Raw genomic sequence first — 14,980 nt, forward strand, 5'->3', positions numbered from 1 at the left:
CCTTTCCTCGTAAGACCTTCCCTCCATACCAGGCAATATCCTATTAAATCTCCTCTGCACCCTTTCCATAGCTTCCACATCCTTCCTATAATGCGGTGACCAGAACTGCACGCAATACTCCAGGTGCGGTCTCACCAGAGTTTTGTACAGCTGCAGCATGACCTCGTGGCTCCGAAACTCGACCCCCCTACTAATAAAAGCTAACGCACCATATGCCTTCTTAACAGCCCTATTAACCTGGTTCGCAACCTTCAGGGATTTATGTACCTGGACACCAAGATCTCTCTGCTCATCTACACTACCAAGAATCTTCCCATTAGCCCAGCACTCTGCATTCCTGTTACTCCTTCCAAAGTGAATCACCTCACACTTTTCCGCATTAAACTCCATTTGCCATCTCTCAGCCCAGCTCTGCAGCCTATCTATGTCTCTCTGTACCCTACAACATCCTTCGGCACTATCCACAACTCCACCGACCTTAGTGTCATCTGCAAATTTACTAACCCACCCTTCTACACCCTCTTCCAGGTCATTTATAAAAATGACAAACAGCAGTGGCCCCAAAACAGATCCTTGCGGTACACCACTAGTAACTAAACTCCAGGATGAACATTTGCCATCAACCACCACCCTCTGTCTTCTTTCAGCTAGCCAATTTCTGATCCAAAGCTCTAAATCACCTTCAACCCCATACTTCCGTATTTTCTGCAATAGCCTACCGTGGGGAACCTTATCAAACGCCTTACTGAAATCCATATACACCACATCCACTGCTTTACCCTCATCCACCTGTTTGGTCACCTTCTCGAAAAACTCAATAAGGTTTGTGAGGCACGACCTACCCGTCACAAAACCGTGCTGACTATCTCTAATGTACTTATTCTTTTCAAGATGATTATAAATCCTGTCTCTTATAACCTTTTCCAACATTTTACCCACAACCGAAGTAAGGCTCACAGGTCTATAATTACCAGGGCTGTCTCTACTCCCCTTCTTGAACAAGGGGACAACATTTGCAATCCTCCAGTCTTCCGGCACTATTCCTGTCGACAATGACGACATAAAGATCAAGGACAAAGGCTCTGCAATCTCCTCCCTAGCTTCCCAGAGAATCCTAGGATAAATCCCATCTGGCCCAGGGGACTTATCTATTTTCACACTTTCCAAAATTGCTAACACCTCCTCCTTGTGAACCTCAATCCCATCTAGCCTCGTAGCCTGAATCTCAGTATTCTCAACAACATTTTCTCTACTGTAAATACTGACGCAAAATATTCATTTAACACTTCCCCTATCTCCTCTGATTCCACACACAACTTCCCACTACTATCCTTGATTGGCCCTAATCTAACTCTAGTCATTCTTTTATTCCTGATATACCTATAGAAAGCCTTAGGGTTTTCCCTGATCCGATCCACCAATGACTTCTCGTGTCCTCTCCTTGCTCTTCTGAGCTCTCCCTTTAGATCCTTCCTGGCTAGCTTGTAGCTCTCAAGCGCCCTAACTGAGCCTTCACGTCTCATCCTAACATAAGCCTTCTTCTTCCTCTTGACAAGCGCTTCAACTTCTTTAGTAAACCACGGCTCCCTCACACGACAACTTCCTCCCTGCCTCACAGGTACATACTTATCTAGGACACGCAGTAGCTGCTCCTTGAATAAGCTCCACATTTCGATTGTTCCCATCCCCTGCAGTTTCCTTCCCCATCCTACGCATCCTAAATCTTGCCTAATCGCATCATAATTTCCTTTCCCCCAGTTATAATTCTTGCCCTGCGGTATATACCTGTCCCTGCCCATCGCTAAGGTAAACCTAACCGAATTGTGATCACTATCACCAAAGTGCTCACCTACATCTAAATCTAACACCTGGCCAGGTTCATTTCCCAGTACCAAATCCAATGTGGCATCGCCCCTGGTTGGCCTGTCTACATACTGTGTCAGAAAACCCTCCTGCACACACTGGACAAAAACTGACCCATCTAAAGTACTCGAACTATAGTATTTCCAGTCGATATTTGGAAAGTTAAGGTCCCCCAAAACAACTACCCTGTTACTCTCACCCCTGTCGAGAATCATCTTCGCTATCCTTTCCTCTACATCTCTGGAACTATTCGGAGGTCTATAAAAGACTCCCAACAGGGTAACCTCACCTCTCCTGTTTCTAACCTCAGCCCATACTACCTCAGTAGACGAGTCCTCAAACGTCCTTTCTGTCGCTGTAATACTCTCCTTGATTAACAATGCCACACCCCCCCCCGCCCCCGCTTTTACCATCTTCTCTGTTCTTACTGAAACATCTAAATCCCGGAATCTGCAACATCCATTCCTGCCCCTGCTCTACCCATGTCTCCGAAATGGCCACTACATCGAGATCCCAGGTACCAACCCATGCTGCAAGCTCACCCACCTTATTCCGGATGCTCCTGGCGTTGAAATAGACACACTTTAAACCAGGTTCTTGCTTGCGATTCATGCACTAGGACACCCAGATTCCACTGCATCTCACAGCTCTGCAATCTCTCACCATCTAGATAATATGCTTCTTTTTTATTCTTCCTGCCAAAATGGGCATATTGCACATTTTTCCACATTATACTCCATCTGTCAGACCTTTAGCCACTCACGCAACCAATCTCTATCCCTTTGTAGCCTCCTGATGTCTACTTCACAACTTATTTTCCTACATATATTCGTGTCATCAGCAAATTTGGTAACCATACCTTCGGTCCCTTCATCCAAGTCATTTATATAAATTGCAAAAAGTTGAGGCCGCAGCACTGATCCCTGTGGCACACCACTCATTACATCTTTCCAACCAGAAAATCACCAGTTTTTGCCTCCTCTCTGTTTCCTGTTAGCTAGTCAATCTTCTATCCAGGCCAATATATAACACCACCCCCCCCCCCCACCCCCTCTACACCATTGGATTTTATTTGCTGTAATAACCTTTGACGTAGCACCTTATCAAATGCCTTCTGGAAATCAAAGTACAGTACCTTCACCGATTTCCCCTTTATCCACAACATGTTACTTCTTCAAAGAACTCCAGTAAATTGGTTAAACATGATTTCCCTTTCACAAATTCAAGTTGACTCTGCCTAATTACCGCAAATCTTTCTAAGTGCCCTGCTATAACATTTTTGGTAATAGCATCAAACTTTTTCCCTATGGCAGATTTTAAGCTAAACGGAGTGCAGCTCCAACAACACCCAAGAAACTCGACACCTTACAGGACAAAGCAGCCAGATTCATCAGCACTCCCTTCACCACCGACATGCAGTAGCAGTAGTGTGTACTGTATAGTAGATGCAGCGCAGCAGCTTGCCGAGGCTTCGTTGACATCTCCGTCATCATGACCTTCTGGTCAGTTACTCTCTGTGACCTTGTCCTATCAACACCTTTTTTGTTCAATCTTGCCCCACACCCGCTTTACTTGCTTAAAACCTTTTATATTTCTGATATATGCCAGTTCTGCAGAAGGGTCACTTACCTGCAACGTTAACTCTGCTTCTCTATCCACAGACAGTGCCAGACCTGCTGTGTATTTCCATCATTTCTAGTTTGCGTTTGAGATGTTCCTCAGCCTGGCTCCATATAGAGAACACAAGATTTTCGATCTAGTAATGAGGATACTAACAGCCACCACCACAGCCACCCCGCCTGCTAACAGCCACCACGACACCCACCCTACCCCCGAACCCCTCCCCCACCCCCGCGCAACCCCCGAATTATTGAATCGCCAATGGCTACCATATCACAATTCGGTTCCTCCCACCCCCTGCCCCTTCCCCTTTGGATCGACCCTGTTCTAAGATGCCATGATCAGCAGTCTGACTTCACTTTGACAGTCCTTATCCTAATAGGCACAGGTAATAACTACATTGCACTTGTGGATAGGATCAGTTCCTTTGAAACCTCGGTTTCTGTGTCATGCAGCTTCAGCTTACACTGTACACATTCTGTCATACAAATCCGATTCTGCTCTTCTGCTAGGTGTGACTCAGATCTGCAGCAAACAGCCCAGAGAGTCGTCTCCCTCCTTTGGCTTTGGAGTATTTCAATGTCTCCAAGCAGTTCACTTTTACCTGTTACCTTCTTCTTTCTTTTGGGCCTCCTTATCTCGAGAGACAATGGATACGCGCCTGGAGGTGGTCAGTGGTTTGTGAAGCAGCGCCTGGAGTGGCTATAAAGGCCAATTCTGGAGTAACAGGCTCTTCCACAGGTGCTGCAGAGAAATTTGTTTGTTGGGGCTGTTGCACAGTTGGCTCTCCCCTTGCGCCTCTGTCTTTTTTCCTGCCAACTACTAAGTCTCTTCGACTCGCCACAATTTAGCCCTGTCTTTATGGCTGCCCGCCAGCTCTGGCGAATGCTGGCAACTGACTCCCACGACTTGTGATCAATGTCACACGATTTCATGTCGCGTTTGCAGACGTCTTTATAACGGAGACATGGATGGCCGGTGGGTCTGATACCAGTGGCGAGCTCGCTGTACAATGTGTCTTTGGGGATCCTGCCATCTTCCATGCGGCTCACATGGCCAAGCCATCTCAAGCGCCGCTGACTCAGTAGTGTGTATAAGCTGGGGATGTTGGCCGCTTCAAGGACTTCTGTGTTGGAGATATAGTCCTGCCACCTGATGTCAAGTATTCTCCGAAGGCAGCGAAGATGGAATGAATTGAGACGTCGCTCTTGGCTGGCATACGTTGTCCAGGCCTCGCTGCCGTAGAGCAAGGTACTGAGGACACAGGCCTGATACACTCGGACTTTTGTGTTCCGTGTCAGTGCGCCATTTTCCCACACTCTCTTGGCCAGTCTGAACATAGCAGTGGAAGCCTTACCCATGCGCTTGTTGATTTCTGCATCTAGAGACAGGTTACTGGTGATAGTTGAGCCTAGGTAGGTGAACTCTTGAACCACTTCCAGAGCGTGGTCGCCAATATTGATGGATGGAGCATTTCTGACATCCTGCCCCATGATGTTCGTTTTCTTGAGGCTGATGGTTAGGCCAAATTCATTGCAGGCAGACGCAAACCTGTCGATGAGACTCTGCAGGCATTCTTCAGTGTGAGATGTTAAAGCAGCATCGTCAGCAAAGAGGAGTTCTCTGATGAGGACTTTCCGTACTTTGGACTTCGCTCTTAGACGGGCAAGGTTGAACAACCTGCCCCCTGATCTTGTGTGGAGGAAAATTCCTTCTTCAGAGGATTTGAACGCATGTGAAAGCAGCAGGGAGAAGAAAATCCCAAAAAGTGTGGGTGCGAGAACACAGCCCTGTTTCACACCACTCAGGATAGGAAAGGGCTCTGATGAGGAGCCACCATGTTGAATTGTGCCTTTCATATTGTCATGGAATGAGGTGATGATACTTAGTAGCTTTGGTGGACATCCGATCTTTTCTAGTAGTCTGAAGAGACCACGTCTGCTGACGAGGTCAAAGGCTTTGGTGAGATCAATGAAAGCAATGTAGAGGGGCATCTGTTGTTCACGGCATTTCTCCTGTATCTGACGAAGGGAGAACAGCATGTCAATAGTCGATCTCTCTGCACGAAAGCCACACTGTGCCTCAGGGTAGACGCGCTCGGCCAGCTTCTGGAGCCTGTTCAGAGCGACTCGAGCAAAGACTTTCCCCACTATGCTGAGCAGGGAGATTCCACGGTAGTTGTTGCAGTCACCGCGGTCACCTTTGTTTTTATAGAGGGTGATGATGTTGGCATCGCGCATGTCCTGGGGTACTGCTCCCTCGTCCCAGCACAGGCATAGCAGTTCATGTAGTGCTGAGAGTATAGCAGGCTTGGCACTCTTGATTATTTCAGGGGTAATGCTGTCCTTCCCAGGGGCTTTTCCGCTGGCTAGGGAATCAATGGCATCACTGAGTTCCGATTTGGTTGGCTGTATGTCCAGCTCATCCATGACTGGTAGAGGCTGGGCTGCATTGAGGGCAGTCTCAGTGACAGCATTCTCCCTGGAGTACAGTTCTAGGTAGTGCTGAACCCAGCGGTCCATCTGTTTGCGTTGGTCAGTGATTATGTCCCCCGATTTAGATTTGAGGGGGGTGATCTTCTTGATGGTTGGCCCAAGAGCTCTCTTCATGCCATCATACATTCCTCTGATGTTTCCGGTGTCTGAGGCCAGCTGAATATGACTGCATAGGTGTTGCCAGTAGTCGTTTGCGCAACGCCTAGCTGTTCTTTGTGCAGTACTTCTGGCTGCTTTAAGTGCTGCGGATGTTAAATCGCTGGGGGCTTTCTTGTAGTTCAAAAGTGCAATGCGCTTAGCGGCTATGACAGGTTCCAGCTCTTCATTATGAGATTGAAACCAGTCTGCATTTCTCTTCGCACTTTTGCCGTAGGTGGTCAAAGCTGACTCATAGATGGCGTCTCTGATGTGGGCCCACTTGGTCTCAGCATCCCCTGTGGGAGTGTTTTGAAGGGCTGTTACAAGTGAATTTAGAAATTTTTGTAACAGCTGTGGGTGAGAAATTCTGCTCGTGTTGATGCGCGGGTGGCCCTTCTGCTTGGAATGATGCAACTTCTTTGGTCTGAGTCTAACCTTGCTGCACACCAGGGAGTGGTCGGTGTCGCAGTCCGCACTGTGGAAGCTGCGTGTGATTTGAACACTGTTTAAGGCGGCTCGCCTTGTGACAATGAGGTCTAGCTGGTGCCAACGACGTGATCTTGGGTGCCTCCATGAAACCTGGTGACAGGGTTTAGTGTGAAAGAACGAGTTGGTGATGCAGAGGTTATGATAGGTACACAACTCAAGCAGTCTCTGCCCGTTCTCATTCATCCTTCCAACGCCATAGCGCCCAAGGCAGGAGGGCCATGAGTCATGGTCGGCCCCAACCCTGGCATTAAAGTCCCCCAGCAGGAATAGGTGTTCGGTGTTGGGGATGCTGCTAATGATGTTATGGAGTTGTTCATAGAACTGGTCTTTAGCTTCAGGTGCGGAACAGAGTGTTGGAGCATAGATGCTGAGTAGGTGTACTGGACCAGAGGTGGTGAGCAGTCGGATGGACAGTATGCGTTCCGAGCCATTTGAGGGAGGCTCTATCATGCTGAGCAAGGAGTTTCTGATGGCGAAGCCCACTCCATGCTGTCTTGGTTCTTCAGGATCCCTGCCCTGCCAGAAGAAGGTGTAGTCTTGCTCTGCTAGAGAGCCACTCGCGGGGAGGCGAGTCTCCTGAAGTGCTGCAATGTCCACATTGAGTCTACTGAGCTCGTTGTTAATGATGGCGGTCTTCCGAGAATCGTTGATTTGTGTAAGGTCTTCCGACAGGCCAGGACACATAGTTCTGACGTTCCAGCTTGCAAAGCGAAGGGCTGGTACCTTCTTTCCTTTTTTCATGTTGTTTGGTGCGGTGTATCAGTCCACCTTTCGGGCAATGACCCTGAGCTCCAAGCACCCATTGAAGCAGGCAGACTGTGGCGGGACAGAACCTTATTGACCGGGGGCTGCCCAGTTTGAGGCGGGCGGTAGCTGTCCAGTGAGGTGCAATGACCTCTCCCACCGACAAAGGCAACCCGTGGCGCCCAGTTTCTACGCCAATTTATCTGGACTTATAACCCGTAACTGCTGCCTTCCGTGTTGTTTCAGTCGCTGTGAGGCAACTATGGAGTGACCTCTCCATGGCGCATGCCTGGGCAAATTTATGGAGGTTGAGAGTTGCCCAGTCGTCAAAACCCCCCTCTCGGCCTTTCTGGTGGGGTCCAAAGGAGTGCAGGACACGACGTTTGGCACCAGTATGGCTGCAGGAACTGCCGGAAACATGCCAAAGGTGACGCATGACCGCCTACGGGGTTCCGCTCCGGATTTACCTTCTAGTTATAGATATATCAGTGATTCCTCTTTTGTTATATTTCAAACATAATGGCTAGGAAGGCGTCCTCTGCACACCGTATCAATTAATTGCCTTTTCCCCTTGTACTACCTTTTCTTGCGAATATATCTGGTGCTAGTTGAAATGGCCCATGATAATTATTTATCTTTATTTACCCGTTTCTTTTTTTTGCAAATCTATGCATCCATTCTCACTCCCCCATTGTTATGTGTACTGTAGAATTTATCCTTTTAAGCCTTTGCATTTCTTTACTATATTGATTGCTATTTTTATTGCTGTTTGCAGTAATATACAATTATAGTACACAGGCACAACGTCCTGAATGGCCTCCTTGTGTGATGTAAGATTCGATAATCTAATTCGATATTTTCAAAAGAAACTTGGCGAATGGCACTTCAGGAACTTTGTCACAAGCCTATATTTAATTTAAAAAATGAAGGTTTCTTCATCTGTGAAATGATTTCCAACTTCTCAATTGGCATACAACATTTCTCTGTTTGACCTGCATCGCCCATCACCTAAAACTGTTATCGATGCGTCAGATGCGCTGAATAACTAGAATAAAACAGCTTCTCTTGTTTCCATTCTAATCTGTTAAATTGCACTTTGCATGGACAGCATGGATTTTACTTCCAATGCTGTTATATTGGACGATGGAGCATGTGGAGTTAACGTGCCCTTTATGATAAACACATTGTCAGCAGGAGCACAAACTACAACCCACGGTGTTTTGTTAGTACGTAAGACCTACAGCTGGTTTCAGTGGCATGTGTTTTGCAGAGAAGTGTTCAGTTAAGCATTTCTGGACAAACCCATTATTAACGTCGTCTTTTATGGAACCTGATTGCACCACACAGTGGTATGCACAATTCTAATCTGCATATTATACAAAAAGTGTATCGAAACATTGGCGATGTGGCAATAAAAAAATTACAAAGATGAATCTACAGCTGAGATCTTGCTTATCAGAGAAGTCTTGACAGGCTGGGGCTCTTTTCTCTGAATGAAATAAGACAAAGCGATGACACGATGAATAGGTAAAATTACGAAGATGTTTGATAAGGTAGACGTAGGAGGAAAAACCCATAAATGCGAGATTTTTATGAAAATAGTTGACAAAGAATTGAGGGTAAAACATTTTTAAACCTGGAACGTGGTTACAACTGGAACTCGAACTCACTACCACAGGAAAATTGCGGTAAATAGCATGGATGCTTTCAAGAGGATGCTCGAGAAATGCGTGAGGAAGGAAGGAACAGAAAAAGTCTGCTCATAGATCAGGGGTGGGCAGCCTTTCTGCGTGAGGGACTACATTACAAATGTTGTCCTACTTATGGGGGTGGTGAGCAAAGTTTGGAATGATAAAGGCATTATAAATGTATTTTGCTCTTAGTTCAAACAACAAAAGATGTGCATTTTGTTGAACAAACTTTACATTTGAAGACTAATTTATTAATTTACTATGTTGAACACTGATTTAGTGAGATGCCTGCCATTGTTTTTGCTTGCAAAAGGAGTCAATGTCTGCCTGCACACTTGATGTGGTGATGCAGAGTATTCCAGGTAGATGTACAACTGTCAAGAGTGATCGTGATCACCCTCTCCCATTTCCTGTGTCTGTCTGTCTCTCTGTCCCTCCCTCTCTCACTCTCCCCGCCACCACCCCGTGTCTGTCTCTCTCAGTCCGCCTCTCTGTGTCTGCCTGTCTGTCTCTCTCCGTCTCTTTGTGTCTCTATCTAGATGAAGAATATTGGAAGGAAGGTCGTCCGGTGCATAGACACTGGCATAGTCATGTTGGATTGAATGGACTGCTTTGGTGCTTTATATTATATTTAATTCCATTTATTCGTTGTTATTTGCCAGAAGTGACAATAATATCTACCATTATGAGATATCTGTGGAAATTCTGCATCTCAGAGGGTCAATAAACATGGCTGAAATTAAGCAAAAGTATGACTTGCTTCATTTTATTTTACTCTTTGTCTAAATGTGTTCATATTGTTACGACCCAGGCGGTTGTAATGCACTGTTAATTCAGTCCCACTACTGCACAGTTCATAGCATTTCTAATATTGTTTCGCACCTCCTGGAACAATAAACAATTTAAACACATTTTGTATCCACCAGAATAAATCACAGCAAGCCAGGTTTGTTTACACAACAACAAAATAAACTATTTACTAATCAACTAAATCTTAAACAATAGTGATATAAATCTACCCATGAAAAAAAAATTTTTTGCACCTTATTCTTCCTAACCCTCACGTGCACACGCATACTTTCAAAAATGGTTAACCGGTGGAAAGGCTTTTTGGCGTTCAACTGTTCCTTAGGAATAATAAAATAATTGCGATTTCACGGTGTGGTAGGATATTTCCGAGTTGGTGAGATGTTCCAGAGTCAAATTGTCGGATGCCATTTGAAGACTCTCCAGGGGAACAGTCCAGTTCGCCTAGTTGATGAACAGTCTGTGATGGGTAGGCGTTGACGGCAATTCGTCTGCAGCAGGCGTCAAACAGATATTTCAGCAAAGGGTGCAGCAACAACTCTACTTGGACTTTGAAGCAGCAGTCTAGCAATAGAAGCTTTCTTGATTTTCAGGATCTCCCAAAACGCAAGAGGCAACAGGAATCATTCTTGAGGCAGGGGTTTTTCAGAGACTGGAGGCAATCGGTATCTACTACCTTTAAAATTGCAGGGCTTCCGCTCTGAAAAGCAATGTTCCTCGACAGGGTGTAGGAACTCCTCTTTTCCTCGGGTTTTTTGCTCTGCATGGGTCTTTTTCGGTCTCCAAATAGACCACAGCCACATCTCAAATGTATAAATACTTTTTCCCAAGAGAGGCAAATGTTCTTTTTCAAAGACTACCCCTTTTTTCTCTGGTGTACAAACACAGGTCCCAGCCAGCTCACTGCAATGCTTTTCAGTTCACAGTGCAAAGTGGAACTAAAACCTACAATCAAGTCTTGTGACAGTCATAAATCGTTCTTGTCATTTCCCTGGTGAGTTGCTTGGAAATTTTGCAGTCTGCACACTTCACTCAATTCAAACACCAAGGTTCTGCATTCCATGTTCACAGAGAAAAACCCTTTTTGTCAGTTTTTAAAAGTACACAGAATTGTTAGCTTTCATTAAAAAAAACTCTTGTGACAATATATGTATCTGCACCGATTCATTGCGTGTTTGCACGTTTTGCACTCTTAAAATTATACCTTTATGCGTTATGCACGTGCATCGTGTTCTTTTACGTTTTCGTATGTACCTCATATGTTTCTACATTGTGCAGATGCACAATTTGTACTTCTACATTGTGTGTATGTATATTGTGTGCTTCTTTAATTCATGTGAACGTACTTCGATTACCATATATATACGGCAATTACATGGTTTGCTTCAGTTTAGAAAGATATCAGATCGGAGTATTTCTCCTTTGTCATTGACAAAAGTGTCCGGTAATTGGCAAAATGTTCCTGTTCCAACCTAATCCATTTTTATTTCGATGCCCCACTAGTATTACAAGATACCAGAGAATTTAGCTGCAGTTGACAGCCACATCAATTAATACCAATCGGAAACCAGTGTAATTTTAAAAATTGCAGAACGCCCAAACCTAATGTAATCATCAGCATAGAATCACTCACACAGGAGTAAATGAAATTCAGCTGCCCAATACACACCCGCCCACTTTTCCCTTCCAATGACTTCAATCTTGCCTGGTGTATGTTGGGCAGATTATTCAATATTGCCAGTTTTGCACAATTGGGGACCGTTACACAATGATTTCGTGCCAAGCACAAGTAAACCGGAGCAGATACAGCTGGAATACTGTTTACAGTTCTGGTGGCCACACTATAGGAAGGATCTGATTGCACTGGAGAGGGTGTAGAGGAGATTCACCAGGATTTTGCCTGGGCTGGAGCATTTCAGCTGTGAAGAGTGATTGGACAGGTAGGATTGTTTTCCTTAGAGCAGAGAAGGCTGAGGGGGGACCTGATTGAGGTGTACCAAGTTATGAGGGGATAGATTGGGTCGATAGGAAGAAACTTTTTCTCTCAGTGAAGGTGTCAATAATCAGGGGTTTAGATTTAAAGTAAGGGGCACGAGGTTTTCGGGGGGAGAAAATCATCCAGAGGGTTGTTGGAATCTGGAACACACTGCCTGAAGAGGTGCTAGAGGCAGGAACTCTCACAACATTTAAGTAGTATTTAGACAAGCACTTGAAACGCCATAGCATACAAGGCTACGGGCCAAGTGCTAGAAAATGGGATTAGAGTAGATAGGTGCTTGACGGCTGGCACGGATACAATGGACCAAAGAGCCTGTTTCTGTGCTGTATACGTTATGACTCTATGAGATACCATGATTTATCCATTGAATGATACAATTATATTTAACCTGACACCCATCAGCACACGAAGAAGTATTGCTGGAAAGTGAGAAAAGAAATGAAGAGCAGCACGGTTGACAGTAATGTTTCCTTTTCTATCGTGTTTATCTTATAGTTCCAAAAATGCACTGCTAGAACGGTCAGAAATTGGTTTGCCATGTAAAAAAAACACATAGACTGTCGATAAATAGATGGATAGAATCTTAAAATCTTACCATATAACGGAAGATCTTCCTGTACATCGTGGCTGTGTCAGTTTTTGAATGATTCTCTCACGTTATTTTTTCCAATGCCCAGTAATCAGAAAGTATTGTTGTTCCCTCGGTTATAGTGATTCCTTTTCCGATGCCAGAAAGAAAAGAATGTTAGTGAGCCCCAAAAGCAGAAGCTGTTGAGTAATCGAGGCTGTGCGTGAATGGTATATTATTCAAAAAGATTTGATCGCTTCATAATCCAGAGTTTTCGAAACAAAGATCGTTCCCTGGCCGTCACATATTCCAATCTTATTCCATGAACCTAAAGCCGACTCTGCTTTTGAATGCCTCACACGTCGTGTTGTTATCATGTTTCAATTCGTATATTGGAGATAAGTATTGTAATTCCACACGGCCACATGCTGAACTAATGGTATAACCGAAGTGCACAGTCAGTTCAAACACAGATTTCATTTGTCTCTGAAGAACATTTGAGGCGACTAGTTATGAATCTGTGATTTAGGTGGAAAAGTCTAAAATGACGATGATTAAGACCATCTGGCAAAGAAAGACAAGTAGAAATACTGAAGATAATCCATCAGTAGCATTCAGGGTTGTTTCAGACTTTCGCTAATCATATTTGAATAAGAGGAACATTTATCGTGTTTTTTTTTCTAATTTACAGCAATTGTTGATACCACAATGATTGAAGGCAATGCAAAGGCCTCTTAATGCTTATAACTGGAGCTATATTATGGCTGGGCGCACAAGAAGACCTTTTGGAAAAAACGACTGACCCCTTTCTGCATACCGATGAACAAAAAGGTACAAATACTGTAAAACTATTTGCTGTTAAGTTGGAGAAAGTATCTCCTTCATTTATCTAAACCATAACAAAAAGTAATCAGTCTGTCATCCTCAATAAGAACTATTTGCTACAAGAACGTCACTGTATGTTAACAATCTTTTCTGTGAAGTGTATATGAAATATGTTTGTTATCTCGAACTTTATTATCTGTCATGGATAAATGGTCCACCATTCCGCTTCAGCGTTCAATCACCTATGCTTCCTCGATTCGTTTTATATAATTAACTCCACAATCCTATTTTAACATCTCATTTTGTCATTTTCTATGCACGTCAAACAATTCTAGATTCTGCCTCATCCATTTCATTCTCGACTACACGTATACCCTGCATGGCAATGTTCTCATATTTGGCAGCTTCCTAATTACATCAGATGGCTTTATCATACCATTCCATGCCAATACATCTGCATTAATTTATAAGACAAGCTGAAATAAGTTTTATTCTTTGTAAAATGTTCATTTTATTGCCTGACAAATTTCCACTTACAATTGATATTGTTTCTTAGGTGATCCACTACTCTTACCTCACCGCCAAGGTGAGAGGGAGGAGGTTTAAAGGGGATATTAATATTAATTAATAGACTGATTCATGCTTTATATGAATCCCGAGTTCCCATGTTGCAATTGAACCTTGTATTAATTTCTCCTCCCTATTTTGTTTAAAAATTTATGCAGCAGGTAAAGTATCTTCACCTCCCCTCCGCTGTCAGCATTCTGAAGGGAATGTTCCCTCCACGACACCCTGGTCCACTCCTCCATTACTCCCGATACCACATCCCCTTCCCACGCAATCGCAGGAGGTGTAATATCCATCCTTCTACCTCTTCTCTCCTCACTATCCAAGCAACGATTTATTTGAACGTCTTTCAATTTAATATACTGTATTCACAGCTCACAATGCGGTTTGCTCCACATTGAGGAGACCAACGCAGATCGGGTGACTGCTTTGCGGAACCCCTCTGTTCAGTCTGAAAACATGACAACGAGCTTCTGATCGTTTGCCAGTTCAACACACAGCCCTGCTCTCATGCCCACCTCTCTGTCCTCGGTCTGCTGCAGTGATCCAGTTAACATCAAGGCAAGCTCGAGAAACAGCATCTCATTTTCCAATTATGAACGCTGTAGCCTACCTGACTGAATATTGAGTTCATTAATTTCAGAGCATGACTGCGCTGTTTAGTTTAATTTTATTTTGTTCCATCTTTTTTACCATATACCTTCCTATTTTTCTTTTCCTGTTTCTGCTTTTGGCTTGGGCGGCTCATTATTCTGTCATTAACACTCTCTCTGCACTAATGCCTTGCCTTTCATCACATCATTATCACACTGTCTTTGCCCCATGACCACCTTGTCAGTTCATCTCTCCGGCCATCTGTCCCAACACACACCTTCCATTTGGTTCTCCTTTCTCCCCCACCCCTGCTATACTTGCTTAAAACCTTTACCATTTCTAACCTTTTCCAGTTCTGATGAAAGGTTACCGACCTGAAACGTTACCTCTGCCTCTCTCTCTACAGATGCTGCCAGACCTGTTGTGTATTTCCAGCACTTTCTGTTTTTATATCAGATTTCCAAACTCCGCAGTATTTTGCTTTTATTTCATTTTATATTTTTATTGCATATCCCAAGAAAATCCGTTTTTTCAAATAAACAATAACCATATGTATATATACACATTGGAGGCCGATATG

General features: G+C 44.2%; 1 protein-coding gene across 14 annotated transcripts in view; it reads left to right on the forward strand.

The window, feature by feature from the left end:
* The window catches only part of LOC137385143 (NACHT, LRR and PYD domains-containing protein 3-like), a 167,706-nt gene that overhangs the window by 107,025 nt on the left and 45,701 nt on the right, over window positions 1–14,980 (forward strand). For 7 of the 14 annotated variants that reach the window (XM_068060031.1, XM_068060034.1, XM_068060035.1 and 4 more), the window contains one exon: window positions 13,106–13,245. In XM_068060031.1, the coding sequence (XP_067916132.1) occupies window positions 13,152–13,245 (94 nt within the window). In that variant the 5' untranslated portion in view covers window positions 13,106–13,151. Of the gene's footprint in view, window positions 1–13,105; window positions 13,246–14,180; window positions 14,368–14,980 lie in introns of those variants that run through there. The other 7 variants (XM_068060038.1, XM_068060044.1, XM_068060041.1 and 4 more) reach the window with 4 other exon arrangements.

The sequence above is a fragment of the Heterodontus francisci genome, chromosome 28, assembly GCF_036365525.1.
Source record: "Heterodontus francisci isolate sHetFra1 chromosome 28, sHetFra1.hap1, whole genome shotgun sequence".
Lineage (NCBI taxonomy): Eukaryota > Metazoa > Chordata > Chondrichthyes > Heterodontiformes > Heterodontidae > Heterodontus > Heterodontus francisci.